The 26,812-nt window shown below is 46.8% G+C and overlaps 1 protein-coding gene across 1 annotated transcript in view; it reads left to right on the top strand.

Moving 5' to 3' along the window:
- Nucleotides 1-14,128: 14,128 nt before the first annotated feature.
- RHOU (ras homolog family member U) overlaps nucleotides 14,129-26,812 on the top strand; it is a 47,854-nt gene continuing 35,170 nt past the window's right edge. The window contains exon 1 of the mRNA XM_069606927.1: nucleotides 14,129-14,584. Within this exon, the coding sequence (XP_069463028.1) occupies nucleotides 14,332-14,584 (253 nt within the window). The 5' untranslated portion in view covers nucleotides 14,129-14,331. The remainder of the gene's footprint in view (nucleotides 14,585-26,812) is intronic.

Raw genomic sequence — 26,812 nt, 5'->3', positions numbered from 1 at the left:
CCAAACTGTTGGCATTTCCAATGCTTGTTATATCTGGCTATGATAATTGAACTTTGCCAACTACTTGGTAAGCTGTTTGTTATTCTTAGATCCTTAAAGAATTTAGTCAGACATTTCTGGCTCCTCCCTAAATAGATCAGTCTGCAAGTAATCTGAGCCAGGGGCTTTGATAAGTTTTTGCTGTTTTAAAGCAAACTCTACCTCCTTATGGTTAACTACCATAGCATCTGCTAAATTATGACAGCCTACCCTCACACACATGAGTATTAATTACATCTAGACAGCAAATGGGAAGAATGAAACATGGACAGAATGGCACTATACAGTCGAAAGGAAGCTGAAAGAACTAAAGAAACAAGCTAGGGACATGAACCAAGGCATGAGAGGAGAATGAAAGAGCAAGAACGTGGAGAAGAACCTTCAATTACACCACAGGAACAAAACAAGGAGAGTACCGAGACAGGCACATATATACAAAGGGAAGATATGAAAATGCCAGATAGAACGAGAACGGAGAGCGAGGACAGACGGTCCCTGAGAATGTGTCAGGTAGGCATGGTTGGACTGGGACAACAAATAGGCCCAGTCACCCAAAAAAAGTGGCCCACCCCTCGCCTCACGGCCCTTGACCTCTGATGACATCACCGGAAGTGATGTCATTTGACCCCACCCCAAAGTGACATCCCAGGAAGCGATGAAACATGATGTTTCACCCCTTGACAAAACAGGAAGTGGCATCAAATAGCATTGTTCCTAAGTACACTAAATTAATGGGAATCCAAGCAGACGTCCAAGGCCAAATGATAATATGTTATTGTATAGCACTTACGCTTAAGCTCTTTTTTATAGAACAAACATGCATACAATATCACTCAACATGTGTTGGTACTCATTTATCGACCTAAGAAGGATGAAAGGCTTTTTGAAAAAAAAATATTAATCATTTGAAGAAAAAAAGATATATTTTTTTCATGTTTTTTCTTCCAAACCGGCCCAGGCATGACCAGAAACCGGTCCCCACTGGCCAGGGATGTTTTCGGCATGGCCACGGGCTGAAAGGCTGAGGGGCCAATCCGACCCTGCAGGTAGGAAGACCTCCAGGGAATTATAAAGACTTTATTATGGATTGACTAATTTGTTGTTTACAAAAGGCAACAATGCAATGTCACTGAGACACTTCTTCAACGCGCATGAACGCCTGAGCTCTTCGTCATCATGCAAGGGGGGCATGAGAGACTGCGGATCAAGGAAAGGGGCCAGAAAGTAGCCAGCGAGTGTAGGAGCAGGAGCTCCACACGGAGTTCTCTGTAAAATCGTGTGTCTGTCTATAAATGTGCACATGTCTGTGCACATATGTATACTTACATTGACATTTATGTGAAAATCTAATAAAGAAGACCTCATCCTTCTCCAGTGCTTGTGAGAGTGTTATTGTGTGACAGCAAATCCTATAAGTACGCCATTTATATGAAACAAATCCAAAAGACGCGCTCTCAGGCACTACTTTACAAATTCCCATCATAAGCGTCCGCGTGTGGGGACATAGTCTTGCGAGACCGGCTCCAGCCATCTTTTTGTAAGACTTCCGTTGATGACATGAGAGGGAGAGCGAGGAACGCGAGTCCCTGCAAGAAAGGCGAGCGCAGCAGAGGCAGAGGAGATGTATGAAACAAAAGGTCTGCTGCTCTGGGGTGAAAAGGTGACACCTCCCGTGGGCATGAGGAAGGTCATACTATGCAGAGCTCACTTAGAACACCTAGGGAGCAACATGACGAGCCATAGAGGGAGAATGTCGTACTGGTGACCATGCATGGTCCAGGATATTCGGACAATGATGGAAATATGTCACAAGTGCAGAAACAGCAACAAGAGACTTAAAGTGAGGCAGGCAGCGCTTATTCCCAGGGAAATTGCAAAAAGGGTATGGCACAAGTTAGGGCTGGATTTAATCAGACCATTAAAAGCTGTTAGAAGGTATGTTAGCTGAACATAGGTAAGGTGGTGATGGTTGACTATCTCTCAAAATGGGTGCAGGCGGAATTTGTGCCTGACATCACAACAGCAACTGTAGTAACATGCTCACATCAGCCTTCAAAGAGCAGGGCTGCCAAAAAAATGTTAATGGACAATGGGGTCCAGTTGGTATCAAGGGAAATTGAGAGATTGATGAGAGACAACAACAAGAAGCAAATAAAGGTGTCCCTGTATCATCCATGAGTCAATGGGCTAGTTGAAAGGGCAAATAGGTTCATCAAAGGTGCCTTCCAACTGCAAATAGGTTCATCAGAGGTGCAACGGGCCATGGCCTCAGGAATGGATCCCCACAAGACAGCGAAAGAAGCAGTGGCTGAACACAGACTGATGCCTAATAGAACTACCAATGTCTCCTCATTTCACATGTTGAGAGGAAGAAGAGCTGCATCCACGCTATTACCTCAGTGATTGTCAAAAGTAAGAGAGGATGACTTCATAAGCATGTAAGACGTAGTGTGGAGAATTAAGAAGAATAAGGAACACATGAAGAAATTCTGTGGCCAACATAGAGTAGCTCAAAGGACTGAAGTAGAGGAAGAAGACATTTTGAAGATTTGTCTGCCACATAAAGACCAGGTTACAGGGTCCAAGTACAGTCAACCCCTCAAGGTTGAGCAAAAAGGTACCAATCATGTATGCATGCAAGATGGGAAACAGTGGAACTTAGAAAGAGTTGCAATGCTTGAAAAGAAGATCCAGGATGAAAGGGAGTCGCTGACACCAATAGAAGCACTGTCAGAAAAGGGTGCAAGTAAGGAAAAGGACACCACTGCAAGAGAGAGTGAACCAGAAATGGATGAGGAGTCGAGAGGGGTAGAGGAAGATGCAAGTGGAGAACAAGATCTATGGGGTGGGGAATGTTTCGACATCCATGAGAAGTAGAGGGCTACGAAGAGGATCTTCGTCATCCTGTGCATCGACTGCGGAAGGGGCGGCCACAGAGGGAGCAATGGTGAGGTTGTCACGGAGTTCCCCCCTTCTCAACTGAGCCCGATCTTTGCTGGATTTCTTGGTCGATGCCTTCTTGCGGACGGATCGGGTCTTGAATAAGGCTGCACGAGTCTCTTCCGACTCCAGCGTACGTTCAAAGTTCCGGGATGCAACGATCCAGGAATTCGGGAAATGAAGAAAGTGCACTACTCAGCACACGAGTCCAGGAAGTAAGAAAGAAAGGAGAGGGACTAGGAATGGAGTTAGTAGGGACAGAATCAGGGAAGCAATACCGCGAGCTATGGAGCACATGTCTGGTCGCTACTTCGCAATAGCATTGAGACGCGCGGAGCCGCGGGGGGCGTGGTCTATTAATAGAACACGCTACGTCCAACGTGTAGAGCGAGGAAGGTGTTTCACACTGGACGGCCATGTTGGGAGTACCAGGGAGTGCATGCCCCGTTGAGATAAGGACCAGGAAGTCCAAAAGGGGCGCGTTCTGTAGGTCATGACAGCATGCCTCCTCCGAAGACCCGTTCCTCCAGGTTTGTCTGGGTGTATGAGGTGAAATTTTCTGAGCAGTCAAGGGGCCTTGAGATTAGAAAGTGGTTCCCAAGTTCTTTCACTAGGAGGATATCCCTTCCATTCAACCAGGTATTGAAGCTGACCCCGTTTATACCTGGAGTCGCATATTCAGGACACTTCATATTCCAGTTGGTTGTCGACCAGCAGAGGAGGGGGTCTGCAGGATTTCCGGGAGGATTGGATGTAGGGTTTTAATAAGGATGTGTGAAAAACTGGGTGAGTTTTCTTCCAGGAGTCTGGTATTTTGATCCGGTATGAGACTGGATTTATAATTTCCTTGATGGGAAATGGACCATAGTACAGAGGGGCCAATTTGTTTGGCCGTAGATGTCGGGGTAGTCATTTCGAGGACAACCAGACTTCATCACCAATTGCATAAGAAGGCCCTGGTCTTCTTTTGGAATCCGCATACCACTTAGTCTGTGTTCTGGCCTTCTCTAAGTATTCCTTTGCCTCCTGGTGTACATTGATGAGGGTTTCGATCCAGGAGTCGACAGTAGGTACCGGTGTGGGATGAGGGAGAACAGAGGGTAGAACCGATGGATGGAAACCTTGGCTACAATAAAAGGGACTGGTCTTAAGTGCTGAATGATCGGAATTGTTGTAGGCGAATTCAGCCACAGGTATCAGGAGCGACCAGTCAACCTGAACCTTGGTGGCGAAACATCGAAGATACTGTTCCAGGGTCTGATTAGCACGTTCTGTGGCCCCGTTGGTTTGGGGATGATAACCTGATGAGAGGGCGCGTTGGATTCCCAAAATGCGACAGAGATGTTTCCAGAATTGTGAGACGTATTGAGGTCCTCGATCAGATATGATCTTGGAAGGAAGTCCATGCAGACAGAATATGTGTTCCAGAAAGATTCCAGCAAGTTCGGATGAGGAACTACCAGCTACCAAGCTTACACAGGGGTGTAAAATGATCCATATGAGTGAACAAGTCAATGGTAACCATGATGGTCATGTATCCTCGGGAAGGTGGTAATTCCACAATGAAGTCTGTAGCAATGAATTCCCATGGCCTTGTTGGCAGTGTAGATTGCAGTAGAAGACCCGCCGGTCTCTTGTTATCATGTTTATTTTGACTACAGATAGCACAAGCTTGGATGTACTACTGTACGTCGGTCTTCATTGGAGGCCACCAAAACTGTCTTTGTATGAGGCGGAGGGTGTTGGTTATGCCATGGTGTCCGAAGTGAAGGGTATCATGACACAGGTTTATTATTCTTTGTTGTAATTTCTGTGTGGGAATGACCAGTGCATTGTCCTTGAATAAATATCCTTCCTTGACTCTTAGATTCCATTGATTCTTCCTTGAAATGTCCTTCCACAGATCAGAGGATTGGGTTTGCACTCCAATTTCTTCCAGGAGATTGGCTGCTTGAGCTACAAAGATCGTGTGGGGAAACATCTTAGGATAGGCCCTATCTTCAGTAGTTACATAGTCAGGACGTCAAGATAAGGCGTCAGCAATCAGGTTTTGTGATCCGGGAACATGAGTGATGTGGAACTGGTACTGGGCAAAGAAGTAGGCCCAACGCGCCTGATGACTGTTCCTACACTCCAATGACTGTAGAATTTGAAGATTCCGATGGTCCGTGCGGACCTGAACTGGATGTCTAGCACCCAGAAGTAGATGTCGCCATTCAGTGAAGGCTTGGCGGATGGCTAACAGTTCCTTTTCCAGGACGGAGTAGTGTGTCTCACTGGGAGTCAGGGTTCTTGAAAGGTAAGCAATGGGGTGTTCCAGTTTATCCTCAAATTCCTGCTTCAACACCGCTCCTATGGCGTAGTTGGAGGCATCCGTTTCCACTAGGAATGGTCGATTTATGTCGGGTTGGGCTAAGATGGGGGCTTGCGTAAACTCTGCCTTTAAACGTTGGAATGCCTTATCTTGCGGTGTAGACCAGATAAAGGGGGTGTCTTTCTTCAAGAGAGCAACGATCGGCTGAACGATCTCGGAAAAGGTGGATATGAACTTCCGGTAGAAATTGGCAAGCCCCAGGAAGGATTGAACTTGTTTCACGGACGTGGGAGCGGGCCATGCCAGTATGGCCTTTACCTTTGAAGGGTCCATACCAATTCCTTCTGGACTAAGGATGAATCCTAGGTAGTGAACAGAAGTAACGTGAAACAAGCATTTTTCGGGTTTGGCTAAAAGTTTGTGTTCACTGAGTCGTTGTAATACTGCCTTTACATGTTCTTCATGCTTTAGAGGATCCTTGGAAAAGATCAATATGTCGTCCAGATAGACAATGACGAAAAGGAATAACATGTCAGAGAACACCCTGTCGATGAAACGTTGAAAAACTGCGGGAGCATTAGCTAGTCCAAAGGGCATGACTAGATATTCATAGTGACCAAAGGGTGTTCTAAAGGCTGTTTTCCATTCGTCTCCTTCCCGGACACGGATCAAATGGTAGGCACCCCGGAGATCCAACTTTGTGAATATTACCGCGCCTCTCACAGCTTCCAGGATATCTGAGATCAAGGGCAATGGGTACCGGTCTTTGAGGGTGCATTGATTTAAGCCACGATAGTCGAGGCAAGGTCTGAGTTTTTTGGTGTCCTTCTTGGGAACAAAGAACAACGAAGCACCATCTGGAGATTTTGAAGGTCTTATGGTGCCATTTTCAAGGTTGGTATCCAGGTATTCTCGGAGGGCCTTTTTCTCAGGTTCGGAAAGAATGAACATTCTGCCGAAGGGGATCACTGCTGAGAGATCTGTATCTATGGCGCAGTCTTCAGGTCTGTGAGGCGGTAAGGCCTGGACTATGGCAGTTGAAAATACATCAGCATATCCCTGATAGGCCTCAGGGACTTGTATGATATTGGAAAGAATGAGTGGTGTTTGCTGGTCTCTTGGTGGTTCTTTAGGTGGTGTCAAGGAGGGATCCAGGAATAGACAGTGAGACATACAAAACTCTGAGCCTAGGAATAGTGATCCTGCTGTCCAATTGATATACGGATTGTGCTTCTGTAACCAGGGCATACCCAATACAATGGGGTAATGAGCTGACTTAATGATGTCGAGTCTAATCCGCTCTTGGTGATGGTTTATATAAAGCTGGATCTCTTTAGTCTGCAGGCTTATGGTCCCTGAAGTGAGGGGTCTTCCGTCGATTGCTTCCACCAGCTGCATGGTGCTTCGTGTTTCGTATGGAATGTGATGACTAACAACCCAATCTTGATCAATGAATATTCCCATAGCTCTGCAGTCTACCAAGGCCAAAATGGAATAGGTCTTATTCTTGGAGGGCGATAGGAAGGCCTGCGGTATCACCAAATTGTTTTGACCAGGAGAGTTCAAGGATGGAATTGATGTGGAGCAAAGGTCTCTCTCCCTAAGCTCTTCTCCATCTAGGATCGGGAACTGGTGTTTCCCGAACGCCGAGGAGGGGCTAGAGGACATTCCCTAACCAAGTGTTTATCTGAGGCACAATACATGCACAACCCCGTATGAATCCTTCTCATCCTTTCTTGCGGGGATGTAGGTCCACGGAAGGCTCCTATCTGCATGGGTTCTGGTTCAGTGACTGAGCCTGGTTTTGTGTCCGTCTTGGTGGTGCTCTCAAAGGACACTTTCGGAGGATTTCCTATGGATTTCTTCTTCTCTGCCTTCCTTTCCTGGATACGAAAGTCTATTTGCATGGCAAGGTCCATTAGTGCCTGTAATGAGTTTGGGCGATCCACTCTGGCCAACTCATCCTTAATCTCCTCATTCAGTCCTCTCCTGAAAAGGGTAGAACTCGCCTCAGGGGACCAATCAGCTTCCTTGGCCAATTGCTTGAATCGGGTTACAAAGGTGAGCATATCCCGGGATCCCTGCTGAAAGTCTAACAGGCGTTTGTGGGCACTATAGACCTGCTCTGGGCGGTCAAACATGGTTTTAAGGGCCTGTATGAACCCATCATAGTCATCTAGGAGAGTATCGCCGGAATTAACGAGGGGCGTAGCCCAGGTTAAGGCATTTCCTGAAAGGTGAGAAATTATGAAACCCACCTTAGCCCTGGGAGTCAAAAAGTAGTAGGGCTTAAAAGGAAAGTGGACCAAACATGAATCCAGGAATCCACAAAGGGTTTTTGCGGACCCATCGTATTTGTCAACAATGCCGCCCAGCAACACACTTACTTTTGTGGCAGAATCACGGGATAGAACTAATTGTTTGAGAGCAGCGTTTTCCGCCTTTAGATTCTGTACCTCGGTTGTTAGTTTCTTGCATGCCACACATCACGTCCTGAACGGCCACTTGCATGTCCATATCGAGTTCGGTCGGGTGGCGTCTCAAACTGTCACGGAGTTCCCCCCTTCTCACCTGAGCCCGATCTTTGCTGGATTTCTTGGTCGATGCCTTCTTGCGGATGGATCGGGTCTTGAATAAGTCTGCACGAGTCTCTTCCGACTCCGGCGTGCGTTCAAAGGTCCGGGATGCAACGATCCAGGAATCCGGGAAATCAAGAAAGTGCACTACTCAGAACACGAGTCCAGGAAGTAAGAAAGAAAGGAGAGGGACTGGGAATGGAGTAAGTAGGGACAGAATCAGGGAAGCAATACAGCGAGCTACGGAGCACACGTCTGGTCGCTGCTTCGCAATAGCATTGAGATGCGCAGAGCCGCGGGGGGCATGGTCTATTAATAGAACACGCTACGTCTAACGTGTAGAGCGAGGATGGTGTTTCACGCTGGATGGCCATGTTGGGAGTACCAGGGAGTGCAAGCCCCGTTGAGACAAGGACCAGGAAGTCCAAAAGGGGTGCATTCTGTAGGTCATGACAGAGGTATGAAGACTTCATAATGGAGTAGAACAATGCTGCTCCAGAAAAGGAGGTATGTGGGGACATAGTGTTGGGAGACCAACTTCAGCCATCTTCTTGCAAGACTTCCGGAGAGGACATGAGAGGTAGCGCGAGGAACGCGAGTTTGCGGGAGAAGCCAGCATAGCAGAGGCATCCTGGTGCTCCTCCTTGAAAGGAGCTAAGCAGCCCAAGACTATAATGAAGATCGAGGACAGAGATATTAACTGTCTTGTGTAAATAAAGTGCAGGATTGCTGAGCTGAATTAAACTAGTAATCAACATTTGTGTGTGGAGTTTTGATTAGAAGGGTGCGTGATTAGATGCTGAGTCGATAGTTTTGATTAGGTCGAAACATGTCTGGTGTTGCTGATGGTACTCCCTCCAGAGGAGATTTGCCAAGCATTTCGGTGCTGGGCTGCCCTTGTGGGCGGGACAAATACAGATATGCAAATAGATATTTCTCCTCTGTGAAGGGTGCAGTAATCTATAACGTGGTTTGTTGTATAATAGTTGTAAGGATGACAGGAGGCGTCTTAGTTATTGTGATGTCCTTTATTCAGCATACGACATCAGTTGTCACTTATAGATGTATATGTGGGGAAATCCAACTGGGCAACGTGCCTCTTAACTAATGTGTTGCAGCTGGGAGGCTGTCTTGTCTCTTGTTAGGCTGAGGGCCTAATTCTCGGAGGAGCTGGGAGGACACGTCCTCACGCGTCCTCTGCTGCTCCCGTAATGCGCGCCGAGCGCGCGGGGGCGGGGGCGGCCCTAGTGGCCCCCTTGCGAGTGTTGCGCTCTCGCGATATCTCTACACACCTCCCCCTGATAATGCAAAGGCAGTTCATTGCAATACATAGACATTGTATCTCACCGGTCTACTGTGTTCTCTTCTTGGCCAGTCACTTTTCTCGCTGTGGGCATCCTGATGTTCCAGTTCTCGTTTCTTTGTCATCATTCTCTGGCTCACGTTCTTCTTCTCGCTCGTAGGCCATTCCTCCTTCCGCTTCTGATCTCTCCGGGGTCCTTGCTCTCTCTTGTCTCTTTTGGAATAGGGCTACTCTTTCCAGGTTCCAGGTGAGCCCGTCTTCGGTGCGGACGTGGTTGGTTCCTCTGTGAATCACTTTTATGGGTCTGCTGAACCGAGAGCCTGTGATTTGATCCTTTGTCGGACATCGTATTTTGATCCAATCTCCCTCTCTAACGTCTGACGCTTGTTTAGTCCTTCTTCTTCTGTCACTCCATGTTTTCATGCGTGCTTTGCTGTTTTCAATTCTCCACACCACCTCTGACATGTCTACTTCTTCATCTTCTCTTACTTTGGTCAACCATGGTGGTATAAGCGTTGAAGCTGCTCTCCTCCCTCTCAACATTCGAAACGGGGATATGTGAGTGATCCCGTTGGGAGTAAGCCTATGGGCCGCTATGGCCTCTTTAGTTGTTTTGAGCGGGTCCATTCCGGAAGCGGTTGCTAGCTGGATAGCACCTTTTATAAACCTGTTGGCTCTCTCTACCAGCCCATTGGCTTGGGGATGATACAAAGCTGCTTTCTTCTGGTGTATGTGGTGCTTTCTCAGGAATTGTTCCATGTCCCTTGAAATTAGTTGTACTCCATTGTCCGTTACTACTTCGTTGGGGAGTCCTTCCCTTTGAAAAATGTCGGTGAGGACTTTGATTACTGTCACGGTGGTGATGTTTGGAACAAACTCAGCCTCAACCCACTTTGATAAGTAGTCCACTAGCACTATGCCATAGCGATGTTCGGGCGCCATCGCCTCCAAGGGTCCTAAAAAGCCTATACCTACTTTTGACCACACCGCTTCTGGTACTTCTGTGGGAATCAGAGGCGCCTGTCTGACCTTTAAGCGCTTGTCACTGTTGAGGCATTCATGACATCTCTCTATCATGGTGCGAATCTCTTGATCCATGGACAGCCACCAGTAGGCTTCTCTCACTCTGCGACGGGTCATAGTGTTCCCTAGGTGGCCCGCATGGGCTCTGCAGAGAATGGTCTTCCTCATACCTACGGGTGGGATTATCTGGTCCGTTTTCAATATTATTCCATCGGTTTCTGATATCTCATCTGCCACCTTCCAATAGGGCCTCATGCCTTCTGGCATCGCTTTTTCATTCGGCCACCCTTCCTTGATCCACTCTCGTATTCTCACCATGGTTGGGTCCTTTCCGTCTTCTTCCAACCAGTGCTTCTCACTGAGTTCCAAGTAGTCTGGTGCTTTGAGATCTGTGATGGATGCCACGATGCATTCCTCTTGTAGAAACGTGGTGGCCTTGTCTTTACCCTCTGGCAATCTTGACATGCAGTCTGCCTGCGAATTCTTCCATCCTGAGATGTGCTGTACTTCAAACGTGTACTCCTGCAGTTTGGCTGCTATGCGTGCCAATTTGGGTGTTGACACTTTAGTGCCTCCTGGGCTGAGCATGTGGATGAGGGGTTTATGGTCGGTTACCAACCTAAATTTTGTGCCCCACACATATGTTCTGAAATGTTCTACCGCCCATGCACACGCTAACATTTCCTTTTCTATGGTGGAGTAGTTCTGTTCGGCCGAGGATAAAGCTTTTGAGGCAAAGGCTACCACATGTTCCGTGTCACCTTTCTTCTGCGTTAGGACAGCTCCTAATCCGTACGCACTGGCGTCTGTGGTGATGACTGTACCCCATTCGGGGTTAAATGGTTGTAGACACGGGGCTTCCATTATGTGGCATTTTATGCATTCTACCGCCTTCTTTTGGGGTTCTTGCCACGAGTACTCCGACCCTTTTTTGAGGAGTTCGCGGAGGGGTGCTGAGGTTTCCGAGAACTTGGGGATAAATTTTGCATAGTACTCTGCCAGTCCAAGGAATGACCTTACTTCATCTTTGCTGGTGGGTTCCGGTGCTTTAATTATGGCTTGCATTAAATTTTGTTTGGGACTTATCCCTTTCTCGGATATTTTGTACCCTAAGTACTCAACTTCTTTCACTTTGAATACGCATTTCTCGTAGCGTAACCTCACCCCCGCTTCTTGCAGCTTAGTTAGGACTGTTCTCAATGTGGCATTGTGTGTCTGTTCATCCCTTGCATAGACAAGGATGTCATCCTGAAAATAGGCCACGTTTTTGACTTTCCGTAGTAGGACATCCATCATTCGTTGAAAAGCCGATGCTGCAGAAGATAAGCCGAATGGCATTTTTGTGAACTGATAGGTGCCAAACGGAGTGATGAATGCTGTGAGGGGTTTGGATTCCTTGTGCAATTGTATTTGATGGTACGCGTTTCTCATATCCAGTTTTGAGAATATTTTGGCTTCTTTCATCATAAGAATCAGTTCATTTATGCTCGGTAGCGGGTAACTGTCCGTAATGACTTCCAAGTTTAAACTGCGAAGGTCAATGCAAACCCTTAGCTCTTGTGAGTTGGGTTTCTTTATGAGCACGACTGGGCTCAGCCACTCCTAAGCTTCAATTTCTTCAATGACGCCATCCATCCTCATTTTGTCCAATTGACTCCTGAGTGTGTCTCTCGCGGTTGCTGGTACTGGTCTCACGTGATGTTTGACTGGGACCGCATTCCTTTTGAGCATTATTTTGTGGACCAAGCCTTTGATATGTCCCGGCTCCTCCGAGAAGAGTTTAGGATAATCGCATTTGACTATTGGCACACTCCTCCCGCAGACAGAGAGTACCTGATCTTCTGTGCTGGGGTCCAGTTTGATTTTCAATTTATCTTGGTCGTCCCATCCTAATACTGCAGGGCCTTCTTGGCTGAAATATACTCTGGTGGTGGTTTATCTTCCTTTAAACTCCACTTTCCCATTGATATAGCCCAGTAGGTCAACTGACGCCCCTCCAAAAACTGTGGGTTTGTGCCGTGTGGTGAGCACTCGAACCTTTTCCGTCCCCAACATTTCTTTGTATGTGCGTAGGGGTATTATGGTGAGGTCAGAACCTGAGTCCGCCATGACTTTTGTTTCCACCCCGTCGATTTTGATTATGCAATGGGGTTTTTCTCTTCTGGCCCGTGTACTGTTCACCATGATGACAGTGGGTCTCTCTGCATCTTCAGAGGACGAATCTCACTCCGTGTAGCGATCAATGTTGACGTTTGCGACTTTCTTGTTTCTCCACCGACACACAATCGAGAAATGGCCAATACGTTTGCAGATAGAGCACTCTTTATCTCTGGCTGGGCACTCCGTGTCAAACGCCAAATGTTTCGTGCTTGTACACCTGTGGCATTTCAGTGGTTCTTTCTTGCTCCATTTTTCTTCTTTCGTGTTCGATACCTGTCTCTCTTTCTTCGGGCGAGACGCCACTGCTTGTATTTCAGTGGAACTATGGCTTCCCGTGAGTTCTTTTAGTCTCCCAGCTGTTTCTTCGACTGCTCTGGCAATCTCAATCGCTTTCTCTAGCAGCAGTTCCTTCTCCATAATGAATTTATCTTGCACTTTCCTGCTGTTGGTGTGAACCACCAGCATGTCGCAGATGAGACTCTCGGCATTGTTACCAAAGCTGCACAGCGCTGCCAATTCCCGCAGCTTGGTAACGTAGTCGTCAACGGGTTCCGAGGCTTCTTGTTTGCGGCTATAGAAACGTATTCTGTGCAGAACCGTGTTCTCTTTACTGGCAAACTTTTTTACAATTCTTCTTACAGCTTCCTTGAAGACGTCATTGTTGTCACCAACCACCGGGCTCGGGGTGAGACTTTCAAACACCCTCTGTCCTTCTACACCTAGGGCGTTAAGTAACATTGCCCTGCGCCGTGCCGCCGAGAATCCTGCACCGCCCACAGCCTCTACGTACGTCGTAAATAAGGGTTGCCATTGCGGCCACGGGATGGCAGGTCTACCTGGAGTTTGTAGGAAGGGCGGTGGTGGTGTCGCGCCTTGCATGGTTCACGTGGGTTGTAGCGGTGATCCTCGTCGCCAATTTATGTTGTATAATAGTTGTAAGGATGACAGGAGGCGTCTTAGTTATTGTGATGTCCTTTATTCAGCATACGACATCAGTTGTCACTTATAGATGTATATGTGGGGAAATCCAACTGGGCAACGTGCCTCTTAACTAATGTGTTGCAGCTGGGAGGCTGTCATGTCTCTTGTTAGGCTGAGGAGCTGGGAGGACACGTCCTCACGCGTCCTCTTCTGCTCCCGTAATGCGCGCCGAGTGCGCGGGGGCGGCCCTAGTGGCCGCGGCCGAGATCTTGCGAGAGTTGCAGCTCTCGCGATATCTCTACATGGTTGTAGATCCTGAGTGGAAGAAATTCCATAGTACAGGTATTTGCCCGTATTTGACCCATGTTCGTTCTAAGTAGAGGGGCTCCCACACTCCTTTTTAGAGTTGGTTAGAGGGTTGCGTGATTGGATGGAGCAGACAGTCGCAAGTACAAGTACTGTAGGATTTGTAAAAAAATACGTGCAGAGCTGCTGCACATTCCTTTGCTTCGTCTGTCCTTCACACCACAGTCCTAGCGGCGGCTACGGTGTATGCAGGCGCCCTCATCTAGGTTACTCTTAGGCTGCACGCAACGGTCTGGCCGTTTCTAGCCTATTTCCCACCTCTTCTACTGGCAGATGTGCCGACAGCGGCGGGGCAGGGCCAGATTTCGTTTTCCTAAATGAATCCACAAAGCCAATCAGGCGGCTCGCCGCAACCTCCATCCCTCCACTGGCAGCAGGGGATTGGCGGGGAAGATGAGTTATCTCAGCGGTGGGAGCGGTGTAGGATGCATATCGGCACGGTGACGTCAGAGGGGCTGCTGCGCGCGCCCTGCCTGTGGTTATGTCACCGCAGTCCGCGCAGCGGGGCCAGTCAGTCTGCAGCTGCGCGCGAACCGCCGCACCATGCCCGTCGCCGGCGCCTGGGCCCGCGAGAGGAGGAGGCGCAAGAAAGCGACCTGCCGCTGAGGGAGGCACCCGCGAGACACCCCCACCCTGACAGAAGCTTCACCCCCTGAGGATAAGCGTGTGCGCGGCCCCCGGGTGGGCCCATGCCTCCGCAGCAGCCGCAGGGTGCAGCGGCCGCCGCGAGCTGCTACATCAGTGCGCCGGGCGAGGCGCCCCCCGTGCCCCCGCGCAGAGTCAGGAACCGGGCGCAGGGGAGAGGAGGGGGACCGCCCGAGCGTCGCCTGAAGTGCGTGCTGCTGGGGGACGGGGCCGTGGGGAAGACCAGCCTGGTAGTGAGCTACACCACCAACGGGTATCCCACCGAGTACGTGCCCACCGCCTACGACAACTTCTCAGGTAAGGCCCCGTGAACAGCGATGGGCACGCTGCAGCCCTTAGGTGGCATCGTGCTCAGTGGGTGGTGCCCCGGGGAAGCCGTCCGTGCTTTGTGCGGATGTGATCGCCAGGAGAAGAGGGGTCTTGGATCAGTGCCAGGCAGGGCTGGTGTGCATTGAAGACCGGGCAGCATGAAGTACCCACACAGAATAACTAGGCGGATCGGATTCTTGGCTGGCCTGGCGCAAAGGAAGGAAAAAGGGCAACACCGGTCAGCGCGACTGGTCGAACATTCCAGCAGGGCTCATCATTGCTAGAGCTCAAGTTGTCCGCCCGATGGATCCCAAAATCGGGTATTTCTCCCAGCACTGACTTCCAAAGTCAAGAATGACCGCATCTCTTACAAGAGGGAAGGGCGATTGGAGGAATCTGCAGGGGGGTGACGTGTCTTAGTTTTGCTATAATAGAACTGTATCACGTTCAAAGACACTGTCCCTTTTTATCCACACCACTGCATGTGCCACCGTTTATGGCACGCGTGGTCTCCGAGTCCTACATCACTGGCACCTTCTACATAGAGTACCAAGTGTTTGTGGGTGTATCACACTCACCCCGCCACGTCTGTAGTCCATCCTCCCTTCTTGCTTTAGCAAATTTAGTCTTGGGACTGTATGCACCCCTTCCCTATCCATCATTAAAACAGCTTGACTCTGACTTCTACACCGGCACCACGTGAGTTTGACGGGAGATGCTGCTAATAGGTGTAGCTAAACCTACATTTCGGGGGTATGGGGGGTGCTAAGTGGTGATGGGAGAGGCCACTTCAGAAAATAGGCGGGGGAAACTTGGAGGCTCCACCTCACTGTTCTGCCCCCTACCCTCCATGGTCTGTTGTGGGGACCAACTATCAAATAGTATATTTTAAAAAATGCAAAAGGCAAAATATCTATTTACACGCTTTATTTTCAGCGCTTTAAGAAACACAATAAAATAAGTTGTGTAATAAAATCACAAACCTCAAGGGTGTTATGTATGGTTTTAAGAACATTCAACTAAGGACATCAAAGCAAACTTTGCTTTTTAGCACATCAAGCATTATGGGTATGAACACATTTTCAAAGGGTGCTTTATTGTGTTGCTTGCTTTAACTGTCAAAGATTTGCAAGGTGACTATTGGTCTCTCAGTTGGAAATTCACCATTCTGCATAAGAAAGACTATGCTGCTGAGGACAGAAGAAACGTGTTGTCGGTTCATTACGGCACTGGCTGCAGAGCCATTCACGCGGGGGCCAGAAAGCAATTCAGTTCTGTAGTGTGCCTTCTACAAGACCTTAAGACATGCCATTAACATGGCACCAGATTCACACCCATTGGCTTCCTGAGACTAGTGTGTGGGGCCTGCCGTGCGTTATTGTGTGAGTAATGGCAGGTTTCCAGAACTGTTACAGGGCCACAGGGGCGTCCACGATGTCTCTCTCTAGTCTTGTGTGTGTTAGGTGGCGTATTTTGGTCTGTGTCCTCAGGAAATGTTCGTGGAATAGACCCCTCATGGCCTTGACCTTGAGTCCTTTAATACGTTGGTTCTCTTCCTCCTTCTAGTCTAAAGAAGAGCACATTGTAAGCTCTTCCCCAGCTCATATTAAATAATATAGGCCCATCTGGGTGGATGACGTAAATGGGTGGTACCCTTGCACCTGTCTTTCCTATATACTCCTGCCTCCATAGTAAAGTGCATGCACCATTGTCGGTGTTCTGCACGGAAGTTCTACAAACTGCTGGAGTAACCTTGGATTGGCGAAAAACTGTTACCAGTTGACTTCTGCGTTTAACCCTGGAAGAAGCCAGTTTCCTTTTCGGTTTTGGGGTTTATGCTGGTACCTTGCCCTGTCCCTTTGACCCAGCCTTATCGCTTTGAGCCTCTTGCAGAGGGTCCCTTCTGTGTTATCAGCGAGGGAGGTGGGGGGGGGTGAGGGCCCCATTTTACATGTAGGCTTATTTAAGGTTTCTTGGCTTTGTCGTTTGCCTACCTTTTCTCTGTGGTACTTTGAAATGTTCACATGCCTCTGGAAATCTTTCTGTCCTTTCCACTCTCAATGTGTTTTTTTCACACTTCCTGGATATATTTAGGGTAGTTGGGAACTGCATAGATGGGTTGCTTTTTTCATGTATTTGCATCCTTGTCATAGAATCCCTCCGTGGAACCTTTAGTTGATGGTGATGGCTCAGTCTTGTGCAGTGTCAATCCCACCAAAAGGTGCGCATGCTTGGATTGATTGTCCAGTTGACATGTGGAGGTGCATATCAGTTTTGAGCTTATCGTTTGATGCTGGAAACGGGTCCTATTAAATCTGTAGCTGTGGTCCTCTTGTCCTCGGTGCAGCATTGCAATTCTGATATGTTTTGATACATTAAAATGCCCATGACATAAGCCACCTGTGGTTTATCATTGGTCATTGTTGCTGCTTGATATGACCTCAGATTATGACTGTGAAGAAGGCTGAACAGCGCTGGTCATTGGGCCGGATCCGAGATCCGGCACCATATGTTTCGCCGGATCTCGGGATCCGGCCAGAGTCAGCCGCCCCAAACCCCTGCTCTGTGCTGGGGAGAAGGGGGGAAAAAAAGTGCTGTGAGCAAACTATAACTTCCTCTGGTGACCCCATGCAAGAGGTCACAAGAGGAAGTTACAGTCCTCAGCCACGGCCCGGTCCTCAGCCACGACCCGGTTTATTTATTTATGCAATGTTTGTCGGATACATGGACCCGGATTATTTATTTATGCATTGTTTGACGGATACCTCTATCTGACAAACATTGCTTAAATACATAAATATACAGGTATCCAACACACATTGCATAAATAAATACCCCTATTAACATCACACACATGCAGCCACCCTACTGCTTTCAGAGGGGAGCTGCAGGAGCTGTGCTGGGTGTGGTTCAAGTAAAAGAAAGCGTTGCTTATGGCAAACAGCAATCACTGTGTTTGAATAGTACCCATGGGGAAGTTTTTTTTTTTATATAAAATCGGATGCACATTGAGCATTTTAAAGAATATTTACTCAGCAACAATGTTGGTCAAAACTATTATCCGCATAGTGAAGTAACTCATCACCAGTGCCATGGAAGTGGTTTAAAGCGGAATTGATAATGTAGTTTGGAAAAGAAGCGGCATGAAAGAAATAGCGTCGTTTGAAACTATTATTTTAGACATTTCCTTTGATCGGAGGTCAACTGCCAGCTCCGCCCCCCTTTAACCTCACCTCCTCGGGCACTGCCATCCAAACTCTGCTCCTACCCCGGCCCTTGTATGATCCCCCACCAATTTTTTTTTTCCATTTCCACCACTGAGGGTGAAGTAGTTATGAATGCTAACCTTAGGTAATGGGAGTGTTTGTCAAAATGCAACAGTTGCAGACCTGTCTAGGCCGAATTTACAAATATGTGTAAACCTGGCTCGGCATCACTGCAGCATCCTACCACCTGACATTAAGAACATTCCAGTAGTGACTTGATTCACGGGTGTTGTGCCGTCGCGCTCTTCTGCCATGATCCCTAATCACCTTCGCCATTGGATTGCATTCCAGTTTGTATCCGTGCACAACCCTACAGATAGTATTTGTTACTTTTACTCCCTAAAAATAGGCAAATATTACAAAAAAAGAAAAGGGTACGGAGAAATAAGAGCATGTCCCTTTGCAGTCACCTGCACAGCTACATGGCTGTTTGGACTAGTGGTTCAGGTAGCGTCACATGAAGACACTTCTGCTATTACTGTCTAGTCTACCGAGGTCACATTGATCTTAAGTTAGGCATGAATGACTAGATTACACACATTTATGTTTTACAGTTAAAACCTACTTTACTTTTACTCGCTTATAAAATACACCAATTTTCCTTCCAAAAAATCATTTTTAGTCTCGGCGTTAAAAAATAGAGTAAAATAATCCCACTTCCACATCTTACCTCGACCACTGGCTGCACAGAGTGAAGAAGTATTGGTCGCCATTAACCCGCTCTATGACCGGCCACACCACCGAGCCGGCTTATATGTTCGATATCGTGACTTTTTAGAGGTTTGTGCTGCTCGAGCAACCACTATGGTTTTTGTATGCTGCTTCTTGGTGAAACGTTTTTGAATTTCAATAAATACAAAGTGCAAACGTCCAGCAGATCTGTGCCCTCCACTCTCGCTGCAAAATGCTGTGATGTTATGACACGTTAGTGTCATTTTTGCGCATGTGCTCGGCGTTTAAAAAAAAATAGGGTGAAAGTTCATAAACACATGACTTCTGAAGCCAAATTGCACTGTTTGTCTCCCAGGAGCCAGGCTCAGGGGTGTACCGCCTAAAGGGCGTGATAGTCGCACACTGGGTTGAGAGCCCAAGTCCACTTGAGGGTTGCATCCAGCCATGATGCCAGTGCCTCCTCTCGACCTCGTATGGGAACATGGCCAGCATTGCTTCCACCCACAGTACATGTTGAGCCTTCTCTGCCCGAAGTGCATCCTAGAGTGCACCAGTGGTGCATACCTTTCTGCATCTCCCTCATGCCCCTCGCCAGAGAAAGCTCTTCCTACTCCAATTAGTGGAACAAGTGGGCGAGTTAGGGGAAGAGGAGGCAGGTCAGAAGCAGGTGTATATTCAGCACATAAAACATTTTTATGTAAAATTCCCCTACAATTATGGACTTGACAATGCCAGAAAGTATTCTTACCCTGGCAGGTGGACGAATAGCAGTCGTCAGATAGCCCCGTTCTTCCCTAGGCATCCGATATCTGGCAGCCGATTGGGTGCTACATTTAAATAAAAGATCGTAATCTCTTTCCCTTAATCACAAGACTACAATAGTAGTCCATGTATGCCGTTGCGCCAGCCTCTGAACAGCATCAGGGAAAGGATGCATTGTGTAGATGGCGCCATTGGCTGCAGTTGCCACGCTGCTGTGAGTAGTTTAGAATGAGCAACTGTAAAATCTTTTTAAAACCAGATTTATGTTGATTACCAGTTCAAAAAGTCCAAACAGCCCAAACCCCCGCTGTGGTCAACATTTACTCCTCCGTGAACACCGAGCACAGCGACACATGTGGGATTTATTTATTTTACTGGGACAGTCATCCCTAGATAATTTCAAGTTCTTTGGGATATGATGGAAGCCAGAAGCATCTGTAATGCAACGTGTCATTCGTGGCTTCTTTCTGCACAATAACGAACGAACTCTGAAAATGTCAGTAGATGGCAAGCCTGTCTGTTGCGATATATTGTGTTGCCTGGTATGTGTGCCACCGTGCGTGGTGGCTTCAGGTGTTAGAACTGGCAGAGTAGTTATCTGCCGATATTTTCTTTATGCTAAAGAGATTCGTCGTGAACACGTACACCACAGGAGTTCTTGGTGGCATGATGATTAGAACAGAGGATGCCCTGGGGAGTTTGTGCAGCAGAAAGCCAGAGTATATTGATTCAATAATTGTCCTGCAGGGACTACAATAAGTGGGAATTGCTGGGCTCCTGCGCATGGCTTGCATAGGAGTGGTTAGCCAACGCATTCTTCAGCATGGAGCGACATTTGACTCTCACAATAGCAGGTGCCATGCAAATCTATTTTAAGATTTCCTTTTTTTTCGTGAAGCTCTTCACACTGGATTTTTAATAGATTTATAGCGCTATCAGAGGAGGGGATAAGGCAACAGAACGGAAGTTCAGCAGGATGCAGGGGCTCAATGCTATGGGATAGGGCTGAGGACTTTAGACTCGCTGGAGGAAAGGGTCAGATTTAACAACTGTACTCAGAATATGTTAATAGTACCTTTTACAATATTAAATTACTGGTGCTATGATAGGGAGGTTCAAACAAGTTTGCCTAGTGCACACCTTTTAGTTTAAGTGAGGTGAGAGCATTACGATACTTAGTGGGGTGCAGGGGAGAATATCAACCCTGACACTGGGTTGTATCAAATTATGTGAAAACAGCAGGTTTCCACAACCTTTGTGGAACACTCCCGTCCCCTGCACACCCTTGTAGTTGAAAATACAACCAAATTCTCTTGAGTAATTTCAAAAATAAATCTTTATGAAGGGATGATATCGTCATCCATGAATTGTGTGCCCCTCATGGGGTTAGTTTAGACAAATAATAATTCAACATGCAATTTGTCACAGTTTATAATCAACATATAAAACCTAAAGTAAACTGATTTTTACAATACATGGTATTCACAGTAACTATTTTTCATAGTCCAGACAACTGAATATTAATATTTGTAGTTCAAATGACTTATAGTAGACAATTTGTACTTGATTTGAACTCCCAATCCAATGTGTATTAGTAGGCAGAGTCCAAGTTTTCAAGGTACTGTATGCTTTACGCGTTTCGGGGCGAATAGAACCCCTTCTTCAGAAGATGTCTACTAAACGTGTTTTTCTTCAATTTATCTGTATTAACAGTAAAAAGTATATTGTTATTTAAATCATAATGATACATCATAGTCCCTGTCTGTCATGACTGGATTTTTCTTAATGTATAATCACCTGTTCATTTCTTAGTGTGGTCTCAGTTGGAGATACAAATTCCATCTTGATCGGTATATCTTTGTCAATCCTAAAAAAATATTTTAAAAAAATTATACAAAAGGGGGTTGTGAGTCCCTATCATTATGAGAAGTGAAGATGTAAAATAACTGCAACCATGTTTGCATTCTCAAACATGTCCATTGGAGAAAGGGTATAGATGTTTACCTGATCAGTAGGTCGTAGTCGGGATTTTGGGTAATCTCCCGCTTTGTTAATGCTCTACGCTCCTATGGTGGATCTTAGAAACGCGGTCAATGACAACGTGGGCCCTGTAAAACGGAAAGAGGTTTATTAGGGGCTAACTTTATCAATTACCGAAATCCTATAAGATAATTCTATGTGGTGAGTGTAAAGTTCTAATTTAGCTTACCTCAAAGAGGGACGTCTTTGTGCATGTATCGTATGTTGAAAATCATACGCACGGCAACTGAACAAAAATGGCCGTTCTGATGTTTATATAGCGTGATGATGTCAATGCGTGTCAACGTCGTGACGTCACAATGTTTACTTTTGACGCGATATGTGGTATAAGCAGAATAGGGTAGAGTCTTCAGTGCGTGTCAACGTCGTGACGTCACAAAGTTTACTTTTGACGCGATACAATGTGTGGTATAAGCAGAATATGGTAGAGTCTTCAATGCTAAGTTAGAATCTATATTTTGAACATATATGCTGGTCAGTAATGTGGGTTCCTTGTTTTTTAACATAAATCTAGAATAATATTGAGAATTATCGTCGACTCGTGATTAGAGGAAAAATCCAGCCTGCTCACAGTCTATCTGTTGTTGAAACTGAATGTCTTTCTTTTATGTCAATTAATTACAAACGTGTAGCATTAATGTGGATGTGTGTATACATTTCATTATTTCAAGACCCAAAAAAAATAAAACAATGAAAATATAAGTCCTATCAAATATTGGTGGTGTTCAGGACACAAACAATCTGGTGGTCTAGGAGTAGAACTCACGGACCAACTGTGGGGGAATATGTGCTCCCACACTAATAGAGTCTCCCTGAACTTTCGATATCGCACCATCCAGTATAAATTGTTAAACAGGCTATACTACACCCCGCGTAGGATCTCCAGGTTTGCCCGCTCTCACCCACGGCTTTGCCCTCGCTGTGGTGCGGAGGATGCGGGCCATTTGCATATGTTCTGGGTTTGCCCGAGGCTAGCTGCATTCTGGAATGAGATCCTGAAAACCCTGTCAGAAATCTGTGATATTGTTATTGAACCTGACCCCCTGGGAGTGCTGTTTGGGGCATGGGGGGCAGAGGAAGCCAGAGGGGCGGCTACATTCCTAAATGTGGGCTGTATAATTGCCAAAAAGTGTGTTCTGCAGAACTGGAAGTGCTCTACCCCTCCTACCTTCCAGAAATGGCTGAATCTATTGACATGTCCCGGAACTGTGAGGAGGACTACCTCAGCACCCTCCTGGCCTGTTCTCGGCCTAAAAACATCTGGAATGCCTATCTTAACGGCCTGGATACCCCCTCCTCGGCAGACAACTCACCGTAATCATGTCTGTTATGGCCACAGCACCGGATGCTCTGCGCTGCTGTATTCCCTTCCCGGCTATCTTTCACAGCTCATATGTACCACTGTATTCTGTTGCTTATTCAGTTTGTAATGCTTGGCTGCTCTGATGTGTGTGTATGTTATTTGCCTCTGCCAACACAAATAAAAATTAAAAAAAATAAAAAATGGGTGTTAGTACGGCACCCATTGGCCTGGGAGCCAACTGTAGCTGTTGCAGGCAAGCCAACCAGGCTCTTTTATACTATAAACAGGCGCTAAATGGCACCCAGCAATTTCGAATCCTGAAGTGTGTTAGAGACTAGACACAAGGTCTTGTAGCAGGCACGTTCCTTTATTGGCTACCAATGGAGGTACTTAAGTGCTGCTGTGATGTCATTGGTCATTTTAGGACAAATGTAAGCCTAGCAGCTGTGCTTTTAGACCCTTTGGAGTTTTCCCATATTTGGGTTGGACGCCACGTCTATATGGAAGCACTCTGAAGCATGTGTCAAGAATGTTGTTATTCTCGATTGGAAATATAGCGTTGCTTGAATCTCATTTTAAGGTTGGATTTACTAATGCACTACAAATTCCATATTCTCCAGCAATAGCTTCTGCTTTAACAGCATATCAGAGCCTTTTGCTGGCTATAGGTTTGCCAAACGGGCATGTAAGATAATCATTTTGCATTGACTTTTCCCAAAATTCAATTGCTGGTAACTTTTGACCCGCTGAATGGATGTGGCAGACATTTCCCCCAAAAAACATCTGCCATGGGGCCCCAAAACTGTAAATGTTGGAGCAAATTTGGGAGAGCAATAAAGCTGTTTTCTGCCTTTTCCAATTCATTTTCTCATGGAGAAAAAATGCTGCCATTGAACACCCTTTGCTTAAAAAACTGCTGGACCGATTTGCACCAAATATGAAACTGGTTGTGCAGAAAGCTTCGCAAAATGCATTTTTTCATTTAGTATAAATCCGCATAGTCATAAAAAATAGATGGGGAAGGGAATGCACCTGCCCCAAAAAACATACTATAACTCCCATGGTGCATTGCAGCCTTGTGCTATTTTAGAAATTAAAAGCTGCTATTTTGTTTTGCTAAATGCAAGAACTTCCTGTTGGAAGATGAACAATTGAAAAGGGTACACAATGATATTAAGGGAAAGTGGAGGTTTCACATGTGGGGAGGGTGGAAGGGGACCACCTAGCTAATTGGAGAGTGTGGTGATGGCTGGATAGCCCGTTTCAGGTCATTTTTGTATCTTACCACTGAAATCTCGCAGGAATGTTGCAACTATGCTCAACAAAATCATCCAAGGAACTGGCGTGTGAAAGGGGGCCAAGGGAGAGGTTCGGGTAGGATTTAAACAGCGGGGCCAAGAAGGGAGTCCAAGAGTGGAGGAGTGGGACACATGGACCGTGGTAGTGGGGATGAGGAAGACTTTTACATGTTCAAGACGTTTCCCATTTCCCCTGTAAGCAGCAAATGCTATGTTGGCTGAGGAATGATTACTGCGATAATACAAGGCGACATGGGGGTGCTGGAATTGTTCGGGGGAAACAACAGTGGAAATGAAAGGAGGGGAGAAAGAGAGGACCTTTGTCTCTGTCCCTGCTCTTTTTATTGCATTGCTGCTGCACTGACAGTGGCCAAGGCCGGTGTGCTCTGGTTATTTACTAGTTGGGGGATACGGGCCATGCCAGTAGGCTGTGGCCACTGGCCATGACTGGTAGGCCCTAGTGACGATCTAACAATACAAAAGCCTTGAAATGCAGTGAAAAAAACTTTAGATAAAACAGAGCTAAAATGATCAGATTAATCGCAACTAAAGCCAGGAAATTTGGCAGGTGTGGAAAATTCCCTCAACCTAAACTCTGAGTCTCCTGCCTGCCATTGCTCAGTCCACAAGCACATAGACCAGGTCACAGCAGGGGCCTACAGTGCCCTAAAAAATGACTCCATAAGAGACGTCAACGAGGGAGGGGACTCCAGGTTAAGATTTGTGTAAGATAGTAGGTACAAAGAGGGGTGCGTAGATGCTTACGCCTAGATTGCTAGCAATCCATTTGGATCTAGTTGGATCAGTTTGGATAAGTCTTTAAGGTCTATGATAATGTATTGCAAGTTTCTGTGAAGGCAATCTTTTCATCTCTTAAGTTAAATGAGTCAAATGTCCACCCAACACAGCATTGCTGTAAACTAAACCTCCGTTTTTCTTTGTGTCGGTATGAGAACCTGAGTAATTGCATTTAAGAGTCCCTCTGCTAAATCCTGGAAGGCTCTTCCTTGATGCTATGTGCAATGGTGGTGTCTTGCCTGTCGCCGCCCTGCACCTTCTCTCAGCTTTGAATTAACAAATCGTTATTTTCTAGTAATGTTATTGTTTTACAAACTGCTCTTCAGTTAAACCGATCCAATTGATCTTCAAGGATTGCGCTGGGAAGTCCAGTCCAGCAAAATGTAGATGTGGCAAACGGGAACTAAGCTGGTGCATGCTCACAGGCCGGCATTTCTGTTTTACCTGAGACATCCTTTAACAATCATTGGCAATGCCAACAGTTTTGGCATTTGTGTAGGTATGGGTTAGGCATTTACCTGCCAGTGCCATAATGGTACCAGCAGACCATTGGTGACAGCAGTTGCAAAATGGAGCGAGTACAGGACATAAAACTGCAGTGCTTGGCAAATAACTAACACCTATACTAATGCCAAAAACGTTGGCTTTGCTAATGCTTGTTTTTATCAAGACTTCAGTGCTTATAAATCAAGTGACTGAGGCTTTTGAGGAAGACTGAAATACCCAGTTGCTACAGAATGCCGACACGGCCCAGTGTAAAGAAATACACATTTTCACTCTCCCGTGATGATTTATTTATTTTTGCATTGATATTTTTATTAAGGCAAAACGTATAAAAATGCCTCTAGTACTAGCATTTGGCAGAAGAGTACAGTTGTCCTGTTAACTGCTGACTGACTGCCGGGTGCTCAGTCTCAAAGGTCCCTGGCACCCCTGCCAGTCCTCCCGCACTGCCTCCGGGCCTGCACTTGCCTCATCGCTACTGCACTGGTCAATGGGCCTCATTCCGAGTATGGCGGTAAGGGATAGCGGCCACCGGTAACGAGACCGGTGGCGGTAATCCCTTACCGCCATACTCCGAGTTCCCTCTGCGCCCTCGCCCCTAACGCCTACTTTGAGCAGGTGTTAAAGTCGAGGGCGCAAAGGGGCCTCCAAGCCAATAACGGTGACCGTAATGAACGGTCACCGTTATTTGCATCTTCCCCATTCCCATTGAGCCCTATGGGGGCTCATTCGGGAATGGGGAAGAGCCTTGGTGAATGGGGAATTACCGCCCCGCCAACCTTGGAATGGGGCGGTGATTCCGCCATTCACCAAGGCGCTGCCGGTCCGGGTACGGCGTCAACCAAGACGTTAATAGCGCCGTACTCGGAATGAGGCCCAATGTCCCATGAGAGTGGCATCTCTCTGCACTTACCTGAGCTACTGACTGGGCATACTTGAAACCACCCTGCCCTTGCCCCCCTCTCCTTTACCATCTGAACGTGCCATGCCTTGAAGATCGTCTTATGTATCGTCCTTGTCTCCCCTCCTTGCATGGTGGAGCCTCAATGCACTTGGAAAAAAACTGCAGAATCGTTGGCAGACCTATTTCCTGTTATCTACACTGTTAATTGTATTATATGCACTTACTCTGCCTGTGCAGACTTGTGTCGTTCAGAAATGAAAGGGCTCTGAATGACTGTTGTTTTTTCCCCCTTGTTCCCTCTCTCCTTGAGCGCCTTGACACACCTTCCTTGTGTATAGGCGCTTTACAAATAAACATTACCATACAATGAATGTCAAAACAGTGACAGGAAATTCCGGTAGATATTGTGTTTTTCTTAATGCAATTTTTCACATTTTATACTCTGAACCTGAGGGCGTGTCAACGTGTTTTTGTTTGAATCTTGCTCATGAAACGTTACTGCTGCCAGGTTATTCCTCTTTGTGGAATTACCATAATTCACACAGTCATTAATAATTAAATGCTCCCCGAGCCGCTGAGACGGCGGAAGTAGAGAAGCGTTATGAGGATATGTCTGTCTGTGTATTTTGTGACTCACCCGTTGGGTGATTCCTTTCGCAGGCCTCTGGG

Source organism: Ambystoma mexicanum, chromosome 4p, assembly GCF_040938575.1.
Source record: "Ambystoma mexicanum isolate Mex_15411 chromosome 4p, UKY_AmexF1_1, whole genome shotgun sequence".
Taxonomy (NCBI): Eukaryota; Metazoa; Chordata; class Amphibia; order Caudata; family Ambystomatidae; genus Ambystoma; species Ambystoma mexicanum.
The sequence above is the reverse complement of the archived record's forward strand: the minus strand, read 5'-3'. Positions and strand labels throughout refer to the sequence as shown.